This window comes from Spermophilus citellus, assembly GCF_964194105.1.
Source record: "Spermophilus citellus genome assembly, chromosome: 17".
Lineage (NCBI taxonomy): Eukaryota > Metazoa > Chordata > Mammalia > Rodentia > Sciuridae > Spermophilus > Spermophilus citellus.
The window spans coordinates 40,630,081-40,647,582 of NC_138199.1; the positions used below are offsets into that span (position 1 = coordinate 40,630,081).

At 34.7% G+C, this 17,502-nt stretch overlaps 1 protein-coding gene across 4 annotated transcripts in view; it reads right to left on the reverse strand.

The window, feature by feature from the left end:
* INTS2 (integrator complex subunit 2) overlaps nucleotides 1–17,502 on the reverse strand; it is a 49,730-nt gene that overhangs the window by 17,656 nt on the left and 14,572 nt on the right. For all 4 annotated transcript variants that reach the window (XM_081270425.1, XM_081270423.1, XM_081270424.1 and 1 more), the window contains exons 9-16: nucleotides 16,922–17,047; nucleotides 12,066–12,137; nucleotides 11,864–11,978; nucleotides 9,338–9,406; nucleotides 7,543–7,677; nucleotides 6,368–6,544; nucleotides 4,946–5,054; nucleotides 2,515–2,619 (exon numbers count right to left, since the gene is read on the reverse strand). In XM_081270425.1, coding sequence (XP_081126551.1) covers nucleotides 2,515–2,619; nucleotides 4,946–5,054; nucleotides 6,368–6,544; nucleotides 7,543–7,677; nucleotides 9,338–9,406; nucleotides 11,864–11,978; nucleotides 12,066–12,137; nucleotides 16,922–17,047 — 908 coding nt within the window. The remainder of the gene's footprint in view (nucleotides 1–2,514; nucleotides 2,620–4,945; nucleotides 5,055–6,367; nucleotides 6,545–7,542; nucleotides 7,678–9,337; nucleotides 9,407–11,863; nucleotides 11,979–12,065; nucleotides 12,138–16,921; nucleotides 17,048–17,502) is intronic.

A 17,502-nucleotide genomic window follows, 5' to 3' on the forward strand; every position in this document is an offset into this window, starting at 1 on the left:
GCCCACTGAGAAATGCAGATAGGCTTCTGTAAAGAATATACACTTTCTTCCAACCCCACTAAGAATCATTGCTATACACTGATAAAATTAAAACTGCCCATTTTTGAGTATGTAAAAGTGACAATTTTTGCTGGGCGCAGTGGCACACGCCTCTAATCCCAGCAGCTTGGGAGGCTGCGGCAGGCGGATCTGAAGTGAGACCCTAAGCAACTTAGTGAGACCCTGTCACTGAAAAAACAAAAAGGGGTTGGGGATTTGGCTCAGTGGTTAAGTACCCCTGGATTCAATCCCTGGTACCAAAAACAACAAAAAAGTGACAACTTTTAGTATAACCTACCTAAAACCTACTAAATCAAACTCTTTTTTCTAACATTTTGCTTATAGCATAGTTTGACTATTTACAACTGTTGTGTAATATTAGTAAAAAGAAAATAAATGATGATACGATAAAAATACTTACTTAGTTATATGAAGTACCACAAGCTAAGTGCTTGGCACATAAGTATCCAATAAATATTGATAATACTATATTATTACTATCATCATCAGAGTAGTAGTAAGAGTGTAGAAATAATAGTAGTAGTATCAAAGTATTTAAGATCAGATTGTCCCCTCATTATGCAACTTAAACCATACCCAATGATAATACCTGCTTCATTTCTCACGAAAACTGCTTAAAATTGATGCTAAATGTTTACAAAGATTATAACAAAAAGTGATATTTTAAAGTTTAAATATAAATTATTCTATTGCGCATTTTTTCTTTTTTTGGTACCAGGGATTGAACCCAGAGGCATCTAACCACTGAGCCATATTCCAAGGACTTTTTTCATATTTTATTTAGAGACAAGGTCTCAATGAGTTGTTTAGGGCCTTGCTAAGTCACTGAGGCTGGCTTTGAACTCAACAATCCTCCTGCCTCAGATTCCAAGCCACTGGTATTATGGGCATGTGCCCAGCTCCTTTGCTCTTTTTAATTTACAATTAAAACTACTCCCAACAGTCACAAAAGGACTGCTTACAATAGTATAAACTAATCCACATTTAATGATATTTTCAATAAAACATGTTAATTACTAAATGCTGCTAAATACTACATCATTTCTTTGGAAACAGACCATGCAAAGTTATAAGTTAATAAATGCAGATATCTGGTTAAAGATGATCAATGAAGATTCATATTTCTCCTTAAGACCAATCACAACAAAGAAAATTACAACTTTGGGGCTGGGGATGTGGCTCAAGCGGTAGCGCGCTCGCCTGGTATGCGTGCGGCCCGGGTTCGATCCTCTACACCACATACAAAGATGTTGTGTCCGCCGAGAACTAAAAAATAAATATTAAAAATTCTCTCTCTCTCCTCTCTCACTCTCTTTAAAAACAAAAAAAATTTTAAAAAAAAGAAAATTACAACTTTGAAGAAACAAAAACACAAACATTATAAAAACTGCCTAAGAAAACTAATTCCTAAAAATAGTACTATATTTCTATTTATAGTTAAACTACACTATATCTGTATCAATGTATTATAGAATATTATGAAACAATTGCAAATGATACGGTAAATCTACATGTATTAATATGAAAAAATATTCAAGTGTCCAAGGGGAAAAAATTCTCATGAGAAGGGTATAATATCATTCATAAATTTTTGGTTTTTTGGTTGGTTGGTTTTTTGTACCAGGGATTGAATACAGGAGTGCCCTTTTATTTTTTTATTTTGAGACAGAGTCTCGCTAAGTTGCTTAGGGCCTCATGAAGTTGCCGAGACTGGCTTTGAACTTGCAATCCTGCTGCCTCAGCATCACAAGTCACTAGGATTACAGGTTTGATCCACTACACCAAAATCATTCATAGATTTTTTTTTTAATACTATTAGTTGTTGATGGACACAATGCCTTCATTTTATTTATTTATATTTATGTGGTACTGAGGATCGAACTCAGTGCCTCACACATGCTAGGCAAGTGTCCTACCACTGAGCCACAACACCAGCCCCATCATTCATAGGTTAATGTAATTTTTTTTTTTTTAATTCGCGTGTGTGTCTATTAGGTTCAACCACAAGAAACTGCTGTTTGAGGTTAAAAATACAGATGGCTCTCGATTTATAATGACTAAAACTTTTCAACTTTAGTATGAAAGTGATACATGTTCAGTAGAAACTGCACTGTGAATTTTTATATAGTTTCCAGAGTTAGCAAAATGCAATTAAGGACTGGAGTTTTAACTCAGTGGCAGAGCCCTTGGCTAGCATGTGTGAGACACTGAGTTTGAACCTTGGCACCACATAATTAATTAATTAATTAAGGGATTGTGTCCATCTACATCTAAAAATATTTTTTTTTAAAGCAATTAAGATACTCTCACTTTTGCTAAGGCTGGCTTTGAACTCATAATCGTCCTGCCTCAGCCTTCCAAACTGCTGGGATTATGGGTGTGCACCACTGTGCTCAGCTCAGTAAGTTTTCTTAACAGTAAACTTTGTCAGTAAAAAGCAAATAAAACAAATACCTCCCAACTCTTGCTGTAGCCCTTGGGCCTGCCGAATGAGGAATTTGATAGGAATCTGATCCATTAAAGAAGAAGAATACGATTTGGGTTTTCTCTGCATGGCAGCTGTTAGTTAAACATAAAAAACATGGGGGAAAAAAGCGTCAGAATTAAAAAAAAGATCTTAACCTTCAACCCAAATGCAAACAAAAACAATGTTAAATTACTTTTAATTCACAATCCGTAAAGAGTATATAAGATGAAGAATCAATAACAAAATTGTGAATTATAGGAAAAGCAAGACATATCTAAGGGTAAAGTCTGGAACATGTCCTGAAATTGAAACCTGGGGAGAGACAAATCACTATTAGTGAGAGAAGCTACATGCAGAAAAGCACTACACTAAAAGAACTCATAAGTGAGTCAAAACATTCCTAAATCTAATCAGGATGATCAAACGCAGTCATGAACACATGGCTTAGAGCTTCATGATTCTAATTTAACTCATAAAAAGAAGCCTTAATTTAATCACATTATATACATTGTAGTGATTTTCTTTTTTTTTGTACCAGGGATTGAACTCAGGGATCATTCAACCACGGCGCCACATCCCAAACCCTTTTCTGTATTTTATTTTAGAAACAGGGTCTTAGCACCTTACTACTTTGTTGAGGCTGGCTTAGAACTTGTGATCCTCCTGCCTAAACTTCCTGAGCCACTGGGATTACAGGCGTGCGCCACCATGCCTGGCTAGTGACTTTTTTAAAAAAGTTAAGCAATATGGATTTGACTTCCTTCTCTTTTAACTCCTACCTTCAGCTAGCAATGTCTTTATTTTTTAACAAGTCCATCTTGATTTCTATTTTTTTCCTATCTTAATTCAGTGTCTACTCATCCTTCATTTAAATATATACTATGACCAAACTGTCAGGCTTGTAATTTCTCATCTCTTTATTAATCATTCTTTATCCTGAAACCCCAATGTTCTAATACAGAGTTGGCCAAATCATCTGTCTCCAGCTCTAGACTCTAAACCTTCAATGGATTCATAGATCACACAGTATAAAGATATTTGCCAATCAACACTACCTTTCTCTGTCTCATCTCTATCAGATCCTATGTGCCTACCACATTAATTTCATTCTAACATAATCTGCTGTATACCACATGAACCTATTAGAATCTCAATCCCAATGTCTACAGCATATTCAAAAAGGGCAAAACAGTGCACACCTGTAATTCCCAACAATTTGGGAGAATGAAGCAGGATTGCAAGTTGGAGGCCAACTTGAGCAACTAAAAGAGACCTTGTCTCAAAATAAAAAATAAAAAATCAGTGGTAGAGTGCCCCTGTGTTCAATCTCCAGTATATGATTCCCCAGAAAAAAAACTTTATTAACATACACACAAAAAAATAACTGGATCCGGACGCAGTGGTGTCCGCCTGTAATCCCCGCAGCTCGGGAGGCTGAGACAGGAAGATCAGGAGTTCAAAGCCAGCCTCAGCAAAAGTGAGACACTAAGCAACTCAGTGAGACCTTGTCTTTAAATAAAATACAAAAAAGCACTGGGGATGGGGCTCAGTGGCTGAGTGCCCCTGAGTTTAATCCCTGGTACCCAAAAAATAAATAATAAATAAATAAATAACTGGAGGGCTAGGGCTATAGCTCAGTGGTAAAATGCTTGCCTAGCATGCACATGGTTTGATCCCTAACGCCTCGCAAAGAAAACCTCGAAAAGAAAAAAACAAAGAATAAATTCACTTATGTGTCAACAATTTTTTTTTTTTTTGGTCCTGGGGATAGGGATTTAACCCTAAAGGGGTGCTTTACCACTGAGCTACCTCCCCAGACCTCTACTGCTTTTGATTTGGTTATTACACTTCACACTAATGTGTGACAGGACAAAGAGTAAATTCAAGCAAAAAGCCGGGTGTGGTGGCGCACACCTATAATCCCAGGGGATCAGAAGGCTGAGGCAGGAGGATCACATGTACAAAGCCAGCCTCAGCAATTTAGCAAGTCTATAAGTGAGATCCTATCTCAAAATAAAAAATAAAAAGGGCTTGAGATATGGCTCAGTAGTTAAGCAACCCTCAGTTCAATCCCTGGTACCGAAAAAAAAAAAAAAAAAAAAAAAAAGCAAAAAATTTCTTCAGTTTTACCTCTTAATTTATATTTAATGAATATGATTAATAAAAATTCTCAAAATATAGGCGATTCAGTCACCCATTAATTTAGCCTGCTAAACAGAGGATTGAGCCAGAGAAGTGATTATGCGCCCACACATACTTATGCATTGAGAATACTTTGTCTTCACTGCAAATATTATAAAGTGACACTAGAGTTTGTTAAGAGTATTTGGCTTTATTTTATCATACAACACCTTAGAAAATAATGCATGCAGAAAATAATAATGAACTACTAGAACCACTCGCCCACACAAAACTTACCTAAAGTCTTTGTGTTTGCTAGGAGAGCTTCTTCATAAGACAGTATGTAGTAAAGCACCAAAAGCTGCGCTGTGATACTGAAACGCTGATTAAGGCGGATATTGTCACCCTGGAGGTAATATTACAAACTTTAAAATACTGTTAAGTTGCATTAGTGCTTTTTCTTTTCTAATAGCAAAAGTATCAAAACAGACTATCCAGCACTGTTGCTCCCACAGTTGGATAAACTGGGAGAAATGTTGCTGAATTTGCACTAACTCAAAGAGATGACTTGAAGTTTAAGTGAAATCTGAGATGGCATGACAGATGAACACCATGTTACCTAGACTTTAATAGTAAAAAAAAGAAACATCAGCTACTACTACTCAGTAGCATTCCCAGCAAATTGCTTCTGAAAGGCTTAATGTGAAATTTGTCATGAAGAAAACAATTCCTAGAAAAGATATGACATTTAACTGTATTTGTGAAAAAATGCAACTCTTGCCAGGCACAGTGGCACACACCTGTAATCCCAGCAGCTCAGGAGGCTGAGACAGGAGGATGGAGAGTTCAAAACCAATCTCAGCAAAATCTGAGGCACTAGGCAACTCAGACCCTGTCTCTAAATAAAACACAAAATAGGGCTTGGGATGTGGCTCAGTGGTCAAGTGCCCCTAAGTTCAATCCCTGGTACCAAAAAAAAAAAAAAAAAAAAAAAAAAAACTATTTTTTTTACCCTCCCAACAAAATGAGGAAAAAATATTTTAATCAAATTTTCCATACACAATTTATGTACATCTTAAGCTTTCTGATAAGCTAACACTCTGCTGAATGTGCTGAAATGTCACACTGTTGACAAATACAAATACACAATCTCTACACTTTACCTGTACACTTTAAAACAAAGACTTTAAAAGACTCCTCAAAAAGTGCCTGTTTGAAATAAAAAGGACTGGAGATGTGGCTCAGTGGTTAAACAACCCTGGGTTCAATCCCCAGTACAAAAAAAAAAAAAAAAAAAAAAAGTGCCTATCTGACAAACCATTTGGAATAACATTATTTTGTTTAATTATTTTTATATTTATGAGCTATCTAATGATATTTAATATTATTTTAATTTCAGAATCACCTAAAACTGGGGCTGGGGATGTGGCTCAAGTGGTAGCGTGCTCGCCTGGCATGCATGAGGCCCGGGTTCGATCCTCAGCACCACATACAAAGATGTTGTGTCCGCCGAGAACTAAAAAATAAATATTAAAAAATTCTCTCTCTCTCTCTCTCTCTCTCTCTCTCTCTCTCTCTCTCTCCTCTCTCACTCTATCTTTAAAAAAAAAAAAGAATCACCTAAAACTCTTCTGAGGAAGAAAAAAATATATGGACTAAGTTAAAAGAACAAAGTAAAATAAAAAGAAGTAAATAGATGTAAAGGAACCACTGTTTTACCCCAATGACTTCTTGAAAAATATTGAGTATCTCCTGCTCTGTAACTGGCTGATTTGTGGCTTCTGGATTAGATTTAGATGCTGGAGTAAGTATAGAATTTATGTACACATCAATCAGAGGAAGTAATTGAGGATGGAGTGGAGTGGAGGTTTCACACAGCTGTCTGTATATCCAGTCCTAAAAAAGAACGTTATAGGCACCAAATCAATTATGACAATAAGAAAAAGCAAGTAAAATTATAAAAGCACATATACGTGATTTATGAATCAGTGAAATTTACTCTTAACTTTGGCAGTTCCAAATATATTATTATTTAGTTCCATAACTGTCTTTGATTTGAAAATATGAACTACCTTTATATCCTAATTGAGAATACTGCCCAGGGAAAGATGAATCTAAATGATAAGAAGCCTGCTTTGAATTAGTTTTTAATAGTAAGAAAAACATTTTAATCTCTACTATATCTCAGTTTAGAGTACCACATGTGTTGTAAGTGAAGTAATTCACAGCAGACAGGAATTTAGGAAAAGCATCTTTCTTCAGAGCAAACACAGAGCAATAATGAAAGTAGCCCTGATAAGCACAAACAGTTCAAAAGATTTCTCTACCCTCTGGGTTTCAGTCTTGTCTTTGAAGACATTCTGTTCAATAAAGCCAAGTATAATAAACAGAAAACAATTTATATAAATGTTAGGTGTTAGGTATCCTTGCAATAAATTTATAAATAGTGGTCATAGCTGACCAACAACTTTCTCAATTTGGTGAACAGAACTAAACTTTAGGAGCTGAGGATATAGCTAAGTGATAGAGCACATGCCTAGCATGTGGAAGGCCCTGGGTTCAACTCCCAGGTCCTCAAAAAAAAAAAAAAAAAAAAACTAAAATAAAAAAACTTGAAAATTTAGAAAACAGCAATTTCTTACTGTTAATGAAATAGGCAAGTGTTATTATTGAGAATTTAAATGGATAATATACATTTTATAAGTAAGAGATTATTTGAAACAACTGAAACTGGGCTCCTAATAAATCTAACTGTATAAATTACAACTAATTTAGGTTAACACTACACTTTTCATACATAAAATCCTCAATAAACACCTACATACTGAAACAAAACTAGCTATGAAGAAAGAATCAACTTAGATATAGTTTGAAATGTAAATGTAAGGTCATACTTTTATTGACACTTTGTGCTTGGTAAAGGAACGACTCCTGAGAAGCTGGTAAATACAATGAATAGGCAAAAACCCAGTGATGTTGGCACTCAGGTTGCTGGTGACAGGGACCCGAACTGCATGAGCTGTGACAACCTTAAAGGGAAAAATAATATAATACACATGGTAGAATGAAATATAAAATTATTTTGAAACAGAGAGAATTAATGGGCAAATTAGTAATACATGCTGTACTTAGAAACAAATAATGAAAATCAATTATTACATGTTTTAAACATTTTAAATGATAAGGAAGTAAACACTTGGTGACTTTTACAGTTATTTACTTTTTAATTTATTTGTAAACACAAGATATGTACACAGTGGTATAATAAGGAAAAAAATGTGTAAGTAATATTTAGAATAATATTATCTGGGCTCAATGACTTTGGAGAAGTTACTGAATCTTCTAAATCTATTTTCACATCTACAAAAAAATATATATATTTTCACGTCTTCAGTCTTACCTATCTAAAAGGGTTGTTTAGATGAAAAGAAAAGTTTTTTGAAAAAGCACTATCTGAATCTTAAAGTTCCACATAAACCAATTTCTATTCTCAATATATCACATACAGGCCTCTAATCAGGTTTCAAAGACCCTCCCCATATTTGTCTTCCAATTGGTTCAAAATTAAGCACAAAAAATAATGGTTCTCCTATGTCCTTTGTGTGACTGTTAATTGGGAGAATGTGTGTGTATATATGTGGAAGGGAGAAGGAGAGTTTGATGTCCCAGAGATTAGGATGTTAATTACCATAAACGCAGTAAGATTTATGGATCCATTAGTACTCTCAAATATTCTATTTTCTAGACATATATATGTACATATATAGATATGGCATTTTATATTTAAATTTACTAATGAATCTAAGAATTAATTTTAAATTTTAGAATTAACTCCATTCAAAATAAAAATATTCTTAGCCACCCCCAGACAAAAGTGCTAAGACCAAATAAGAACATCCAAATGCAAGAAAAAGGAATTTAGACTCTAGCTTGAAACCTAGTTAGAAATGAATTTCACAACCTAAATATTTAAATAGGTTTCTATTTGTCTCCTAAGAAATCCAAATGATTACCCCATAAGACTACTTTACCAATATCTAAGGAATCTTAGGTATCTATTCATAGTCTCCAAAAACATACAATTTAAAACATAACTTTATTATATAATGAGCTTCTTCAAAAGTGTATTTCAGGGACTGTGGTTGTGGCTCAGTGGCAGAGTGCTCACCTAGCATATGTGAGGCATCGGGTTCAATCCTCAGCACCACATAAAAATAAATAAATAAAATAAAGGTACTGTGTCCATCTATAACCAAAAATACTTGATTAATTAATTTTTTAAAAGTGCATTTTATTTTTTTTTTAAGAGAGAGTGAGAGAGGAGAGAGAGTGAGAGAGAGAGAGAGAGAATTTTTAATATTTATTTTTTAGTTCTCGGCAGACACAACATCTTTGTTTGTATGTGGTGCTGAGGATCGAACCCGGGCCGCACGCATGCCAGGCGAGTGCGCTACCGCTTGAGCCACATCCCCAGCCCATAAAAGTGCATTTTAAATGGATTATTTTTTACAGAAGTTTCAAAGATGAAATAAATCATCATTAAATACTACTGAGAACAAATGAGGGAAAATATATTATTCTTTTAAGCTGAGATATAAAAGTTTTCTCTAAAAGAATGTTGTAAAATAAAGTTAAATCCGTTCCTAAGAATAAGAAGTACCTTAAAAAAAAAAATAGAATAAGAAGTACCTGCTCAGTAAAAATTTCCTGTGTGAAGATGGTCTTCATTCTGCTCAAGGAGCTTGGCTTTATTACAATCTAAAATAATCAAAAGAATTCCAACAGCATGTAAAAATATATGAAACACAATTTACTCTGGTGAATTTATTACCTAAAATGGTTACAATATACAATATTAATATTTGAACGTTCAAGTATTCTACTGTTTTATAAGTAACTTCTCAAACCCAATATTAAAGGGTGTTTTTCCTCAGAAACAGAACATAAAAAATGCTTAGTAAAAGCAGGGTTGGGAATGTAACTCAGCTGTATCACACTTGCCTAGCCTGTGTGAGGCCCTGAGTTTTATCCCCAGCATGGAAGAAAAAAAAAAAGCACTTAGTAAAAGCAGGGCATGGTGGTGCACACCTGTAGTCCCAGCTACTCGGGAGGCTGAGGCAGGAGGATCGCTTGAGCCCAGATGTTTGGGGTCAGCCTGGGCAACATAGCGAGACCCTGTCTCAAAAATAAATAAAGTAAGTTAGTTTTGAAAAAGTACTTAGTAAGTAGTACTAATTATTGGCATTTTAAGACAGTAATGGGGCAGTGGATTATTCAATAAATGAAACAGAGATAGTTATCTTTGTGGAGGGACAGTTTTATTTTTGTACACATGAGACCATACACCAAAATAAACTTCAAATGGATTAAAGATGTAAATTCAAAATATGAAGCCACAAAAAAATTAAAAATTTAGAAGAAAACAAAGGTGACCATTTAGATAAACCTGAGGAAGGAAAAACATTTCTAAGCTTAACAATAAAATACAAACCCCAAAATAAAAAATATACTACATAAAACTAAAGACAAGAATTTCCACATGGCAAAATTAAATGGCAAAAAAGACTAGAAAAAGTCAGTCACAAAAACATTATACTTCTTCATTTTTAAAGATATTAAGATACATCACTGATTTAATACTTGCTTTTAAGGGGATAAAAATTATGGACAGCCCAGGCAGAGTGGTGCACACCTATGATCCCAGCAACTCATGAGGCTCAGGTAGGAGGATTACAAGCTTGAGGCAATCTTAGTAACTAAGTGAGACCTTATTTCAAAATAAATTTAAAAAGGGTTAGGGATGCAGCTCAGTCATAAAGTGCCCCTGGGGTTCAATTCCCAGCACTGCAAAAAAAAAAAAAAGAGTGGGGACTCAACACTATCATATTCACAATACGACAGGTCAACTGAAAAATGAACCCCGATTTCAATATTGGGTAATATGTGTGTCTTAAACCAATGAGATATGATATAAAAGGAACTAAAACATGTTATTCATCTGAATATATATACATAAACATATGTGAATATGTATGAATATATAAATATATTCTTTTTGAATCTGTAAAAGTAAAAATAAAATCCCTACAAAAAAATTGGGATAATAATAAATTTTTCAAAAAAAAAGAAATACTCAGCCAAAACACATTGATTTTTAAATTACAATTTCACTAATTATCAAGGAAATACAAAATAAATAAGATAATTTTTCATCAATCAAATTTGGAAACACAGGACTAGGGGTGTACCTCAGTGTCAGACCACTTGGCTAGCCTGCTTAACCCTGAGTCCAATCCCTACTACAGCAAGAAAAAACAAAACAGATTTGCAAACATAAAATGAATGGAACTGCCACATTATGGTGAGACTTTAGGAAAACTGGAGTTCTCATTGACTAATCAAAAACTTAAACTGGCATAATTTTTCTGAAAAATAATCTGGCAATACTCATGAAACACTTTAACATATCATACTTTTCACTTAATTGCCATTCAGAGTTTTATATCTATCTATCTATCTATCTATTTATTTATTTTTGGTAGCAGGGATTGAACTTAGGGCACTTAACCACTGAGCCACACTCCCTGCCCTTTTTAATTCTTATTTCAAGACAGGGTCTCACTAAGATGCTTAGGGCCTCTCTAAATTGCTGAGGCTGGCTTTGAACTTTTGATCCTCCTGCTTTAGCCTCCTAAGCTGCTGGGGTTACAGGTGTGAGCCACTGTATCCAACCTGTGTGTATATTAATACAAATGAGGATACTTTTATCTAAGCATTAAACAAAAACAAAAAAACTATACAGCAAATAAAAAGCCCATCAAAGAAAGTAAAATCAATCCAAATGATGACTTACTAAGCAGCCATCAAATAATCACACTGTATCAAATATTTATTGATATAAAGAAATATTCATGACATACTAGTAAGTTCCAACGTTTTTGGCTTTGTTTTTTGCAGGGGTAGGTACTAGGATTTTTTTTTTTAATTACAAAATATATGTATATCATTTTAAGATTTTTTCCCATTTTCTGTACCTTCTAAGCTTTCTGTACTGAATATCTATTATTCTTATAAATATATATTCTTAAAATGCATGTTTTCTAAGATCTACTGATAAAACTTCAATCTATTAAACAACCAAAATTACTTAAACAACTATACTTATTTTACACTACAAAAATTAACTCCTTTTAGAAAGAAAATAAAGAAAATTACCTTCATTCCCAAAGTGGAACAGACTAAGTCAATGATAGCACTAAGCTGGTTGCTGTGAAAGTACATAGCCACCAACAATAACATCTCCCCAAAAGAAGCAGAGACGCCTGAAGTACTGTTGAAACAAAAAAAAATTGAATTTCCAAAGGGGGGGATGAGAAAAGCTTTCTCAACTGAAAAAAAACAAATTAAGTCACCTTACCTCTCAAAGTAAGCTTCTTCTTTTATCATCCAACTTAGCCACACCACCATTAGCTGTTCCTGTTCAGGTGTACTATATAAAACATACCAGAATATCACTGGTTTCAATCAGATATACTGACATATAAACCAGAAAGCATTGTGAAATTATTTTTGATAGGACTTTTTTTACCTTCCCTATTTTGAACATTTTTAGACTATTATAATTGAGATATGAGGTAGTTCTAGAACTCAAGAAAAAGGATTTTTGCTTTTCATCATGAAACCAAATATTAAAATTCTTTCAAAATCTTAGTTACCATATTTGCAAGTTAGAGAAAATGAACTTCCTCACATTCCTGGAAAAGCAAAGGCCCTTTGGGACTAAAAAGTTAAAAAAAAAAAAAAACTGTATCAACTTTTTCACACGGAAAAATCTAGTATTAAAACTTGACATCAAGCTGGGCATGGAGGCACATGACTATAATCCCAGTGGCTTGGGAGACTGAGGTAAGAGGATCACAAGTTTGAGGCCAGCCTCAGCAACTCAGCAAGATACTGTCTCAAAATAAAATAAAAAGAGCTAGAGCTATATAGCTCAGTGGTAGAGTGCCAATGAGTTCAATCCTCAGTATGGTAAAAACAAACCAAAAATACTTAGCATCAAAAAGTAAGAAACTGGGGCTAGGACTGTAGCTCAGTGGTACGAGCACTTGCCTAGCATGTGTGAGGCACTGGGTTCAATCCTCAGCACCACATAGAAATAAACAAACGAAATAAAGGTATCGTGTCCATCTACAACAAAAAATATTTTTTTAAAAAAAATGTAAGAAACTAAGTACTAGACAGTAAAAAGTCAGTCCATCTTTCACTTCAAAAATGGAATTCAAGGGCTAGGGGTACAGCTCAATGGTAGAATGCCTGACTACCATGCATGAGACACCCACAAAAAAAAAAAGAGAGAGAGAGAATTCAATTTATAAAAATCTTTTGAGTAGAATTCAAAATTATAAAGAAATAAATTATTACTAGCCATGACAAAGAATAGGGGAACAAATACAACCATGGACTCATCAGTTATGAAAAATGTAACTGTGGCAATAGCTATTTTAAAGCAATTCCTATATTTTAAATTGAAAGGTACAAGTTCACTCTGACTTGTGGAAAACAGTTCTCATTATTTTCTTTCCACCTCACTGCAGTGAATAGTTAAAACCCTAAGTCACTAATGCTAGGCATGATGGAACAGGCCTATAATCCCAGCAACTCTAGAGGCTGAGCCTAGAGGATCACAAGTTCAAGGGCAGCCTCAACAACTCAGGAAAGCCCTAAGCAAATTAATGAGACCCTGTCTCAAAATTTAAAAATAAAATAAAAAAAGGGGGCAGGGCATGTGGCTCAGTGGTTAAGCAACCCTGGGTTTATTCCTCAACTGAAGAGCACACTCTCTTACAGACCAAGCTAAGCAAATTAAAAAGGTCATTTTCAACTAACATAAATCATTCCACTAATTAAAGACAATGATACAAAATAGAAAGGTGTCTTTAGAGCCTGCCAATCAGAGGAGAAATCCCAACCTCACTAATTACTGGTAATGTAATCTTGAAAAAACTAAAAAATAAATAAATAAAAACTTTCTGAACTTTAGGTTTCCTACCAATTAAACCTGGACATTAGAGAGTAATGAAGATTAGAGGTAATGTTTAGAATAAACATTAATAGAGGTTGTGGCTCAGTGGCAGAGCACTTGCCTTGTATATGTGAGGCACTGGGTTTGATCCTCAGCACCATATAAAAATAAACAAAATAAAGATATTGTGTCCATCTATTAAACAAAAAAGAATATACATTAGCAGAATAAAAATACTTCAGGTAGAAAAAAATGAAGCACCTCACTTCACATACCTAATTATATACCCTACTGAAACCCAACTAAAACTACATTAAAAAAATTTTCTTAAAAGCAATATATGGGGCTGGGGTTATGGCTTAGTTGGTAGAGTGCTTGCTTAGCATGTATGAGGTACTGGGTTTGATCCTCAGTACCACATATAAGTAAATAAATAAAGTTCAATCAACAATTAAAAAAAAGCCATGTATGTTTAAAAATAAATAATTAAATAAATAAAAATAAAAGCAATGTATGTTAAGGAAAGAGAATAAGACAAAAGATGAAAGCTTTAGAACATATAGATGAGAGGTAACCAACTTAGCAGCCTTAAGGAAGAATACTAAACTGGTAGAAGGGCTAAGGAATTGACAATTCCATGGAGGTTCTGAGAGTGGGAGTAAAGAAAGATTAAAACAGAGAGGGCACCGGGGTTCTAACTCAGGGTAAGGCACTTGCCTGGCACCTGTGAGGCATTGGGTTTGATTCTCAGCACCACATAAAAATAAATAAATAAAATAAAGGTATTAAAAAGAGAGAGAGGGGGCAGTCCATGTAAGTCATCAGCAGATTTCCAAATCACCTTCACCATTCTATACAATAGATGAATATCCTTTCCTTTCAATGACTGGATTTATTTACTGGAGATGGTGAAACAGTTTGTCTGAATTAAGAAACAACCAGGTACATATGGAGCACCATTGTAAAATCAGAACTAAATGAATGACTAGACTCTACCAGTCCTTAATCCTTACTTTTTATCTTTGTTCAAAGGTTTCTAGACAGGTCTTCACTTTCTGGGCAAGAAAATATTCTTCTCTAAGACTCTGATCAGCTGAAGAGTTTCTCATAGACCTATCGATGTACTTAGAGGTTCTAATTTGCTTTTTAGTTTCCTACTAATCTAATCAAGCAATAAAAAATACCTATGAAAGGTTCCAAGTAGAAAATAGAGACAGGGCTGGGGTTGTGGCTCAGTAGTAGAGCACTTGCCTAGCACATGTGAGGCTGTGGGTTCGGTTCAGCACCACATAAAAATAAATAAAATAAAGGCATTGTGTCTATCTACAACTAAAAATTAAAAAAAAAAAAAAGAAAAAGAAAATAGAGACAAAAAGTTGCCTTAGCCTCTGAGTTCAATCCTATGTATCAAAAAAAGAAAGAAACAAACAAGAAATCAAAAGCTGAATATAGAAGGATATAAATATCAAGTTGAGAAAAATCCTAATAGGTAGAATGGACAATTTTTTCCCAGAATGATGAAAATGCCCTGAAATTAGATTTTGTTGATGGTTATATAACACTATCCATATACCAAAAAATATTGAATTATATACCTTTTTTTTTTCAGTACTGGGAATTGAACCCAGAGGGACTTTACTATCGAGCTACATTCCCAGCACTTTTTTTACTTTGAGACAGGGTCTAAGTTTTGATTGTAAGTTCAAAGCCAGCCTCAGCAACTTAGTGAGACCCTGTCTCAAAATAAGAAATAAAAAGAGCTGGGATGTGGCTCAGTGGTTAAGTGCCCCTGGGTTCAATCCCTTCTACTAAAAAAAAAAGAATTAGTTCCTTTTCTTCTCTGTCCTAAAATGTATTCACATACTCTTTTCTACCCTTTCATTCTCCCCAGAGGTATAATGGTATATGGTTTGATTAGGTCAATCTAGTGTTGTTTATATTATAATGATGATATAAACACTACTGAGAGCTCAGCAATGTAGTAGATGATTTCTTTTCCTCTAAAAGTTCTTTGTTTTGCATTAATAAATTTCCTTTTTATTTTTGTCTTCGCTGTACTTGGTGTTCTCTGTACTGTTAATGCAACCTCAAACTTTCTGCGATCTAAATCTTTTTTCAAGTTGTTCTCACCTATGAGATAGTCTATTAGTTTAATCATTTTCAGAAATCTTACCTAGAGGGGCTAGGATTGTGGCTCAGTGGTACGCGTTCACCTAATACATGTGAGGCACTGGGTTTGATCCTCAGCCCCACATAAAAAAATAAATAAGTAAAATAAAGTACAAAAAGAAAAAGAAATCTCATCTAGAGCGTTTGGACCAACCTGAACTGGTTCCTTGCACAAAACTGTTATTAACAATGTACTAATAAAACCCAAAACAAGCTAAAACAACTGAAAGCCATTACCTTGAGGGAAGGGAAAACAGTGAGGAGGGGAATCAGGACTGCTACACTCTTAACAAATCTTTTTATTCTGCCCCCACCCAGATATTGAAGATTGAACCCAGAGGTGCTTTACCACTGAGCTACATCTCCAAACCTTCTTTTATTTTTGAGACAGGGTCTTGCTAAATTACCAAGGCCAGCTTCAAACTTACAATTCTCCTCCTTAGCCTACAGAGTACTAGAGTTTATAGGCAAGTGCCATTGTATCTGGCTAGTCTTTGCAAATTTTGTAGACCAATTTTTATTTTATTTGTTTGTTTGTTTGTTATTTTTGGTACCAGCAACTGAAGCCTAGGGGTGCTTAAATACTGAGCCACAGCCACAGCCCTTTTAATTTTTTATTTTGAGACAGGGTCTGGCTAAGTTGCTTAGGGCTCCCTAAATTGCTGAAGCTGTTCTCAAACTTGCAATCCTCGTGCCGCAGCCTCCTGAGTCACTGGGATTACAGGAATGCAACACCATGCTCAGCACTGAAGAATTGGTCTTATTCCTTTAAACAACATTGATAAGAACTGATAAAATGAATGACATATAGTAGATGCTAAAGATACCCTTGTATTTAGATACTACAATTGTCCTTATAGGTCAACATTTGTACTATTTTAATTTAATTCTATTCCGGCGTTTTTGTTTGGTTTTTCCCTTTTTTTTTTCATTTTCGGAGGAACTAGGCATCAAAACCAGGGCTCTATGCACCAATGCTAGGCAAGAATTCTGCCACTTAGCTACATCACCAACCTCTTTGTATTTTGAATAAGTTAATAAAAGCAGACGTTGAGAAAAGACAGCCACCAGTGAGGTACCTGACAAGTGTTGAAAACGCCAGTAGCATACAAAAGGAAAGGGAAACAAATCGAACCCCAGCCGGTGTAGCAGGAGGTCGGCTGGTCATCAACTGTAGTAATTGCTCAGCTTCTTCTTCAGTTGGTCTAAAAAGAAATAAACGATTAGAGTTTACTTTTCTTAGTTGAGGGAAGACCAGGAAAAAAAAAATGAACTTGCCAACATTTTAACCATTCAGATAAAACTTTTTAACTTTATAATGATACCTCACTATAAAATCTTTAACATCTTAAGTTGTCAAAAGCAAAACTTGTTTTTTTGTTTGTTTTGTTTTTGTAGTACTGGTGACAATACACAGGGCCACACACACACTGAAGAAGTAAGTGCTCTACCACTGAGTCACATCCCCAGCCCTCAAAAGCAAAACTTTTAAGAAAATACATTGGCTGGGTTGTGGCTCAGTGGTAGAGCACTTGACTAGCATGTGTGAGGCACTGGGTTCAATCCTCACTCAGCACCACACAGAAATAAATGAACAAAATTAAAGGTCCATCAACAACTAAAAAAAATCTATATACATACATATTTTTTAAAAAGAAGA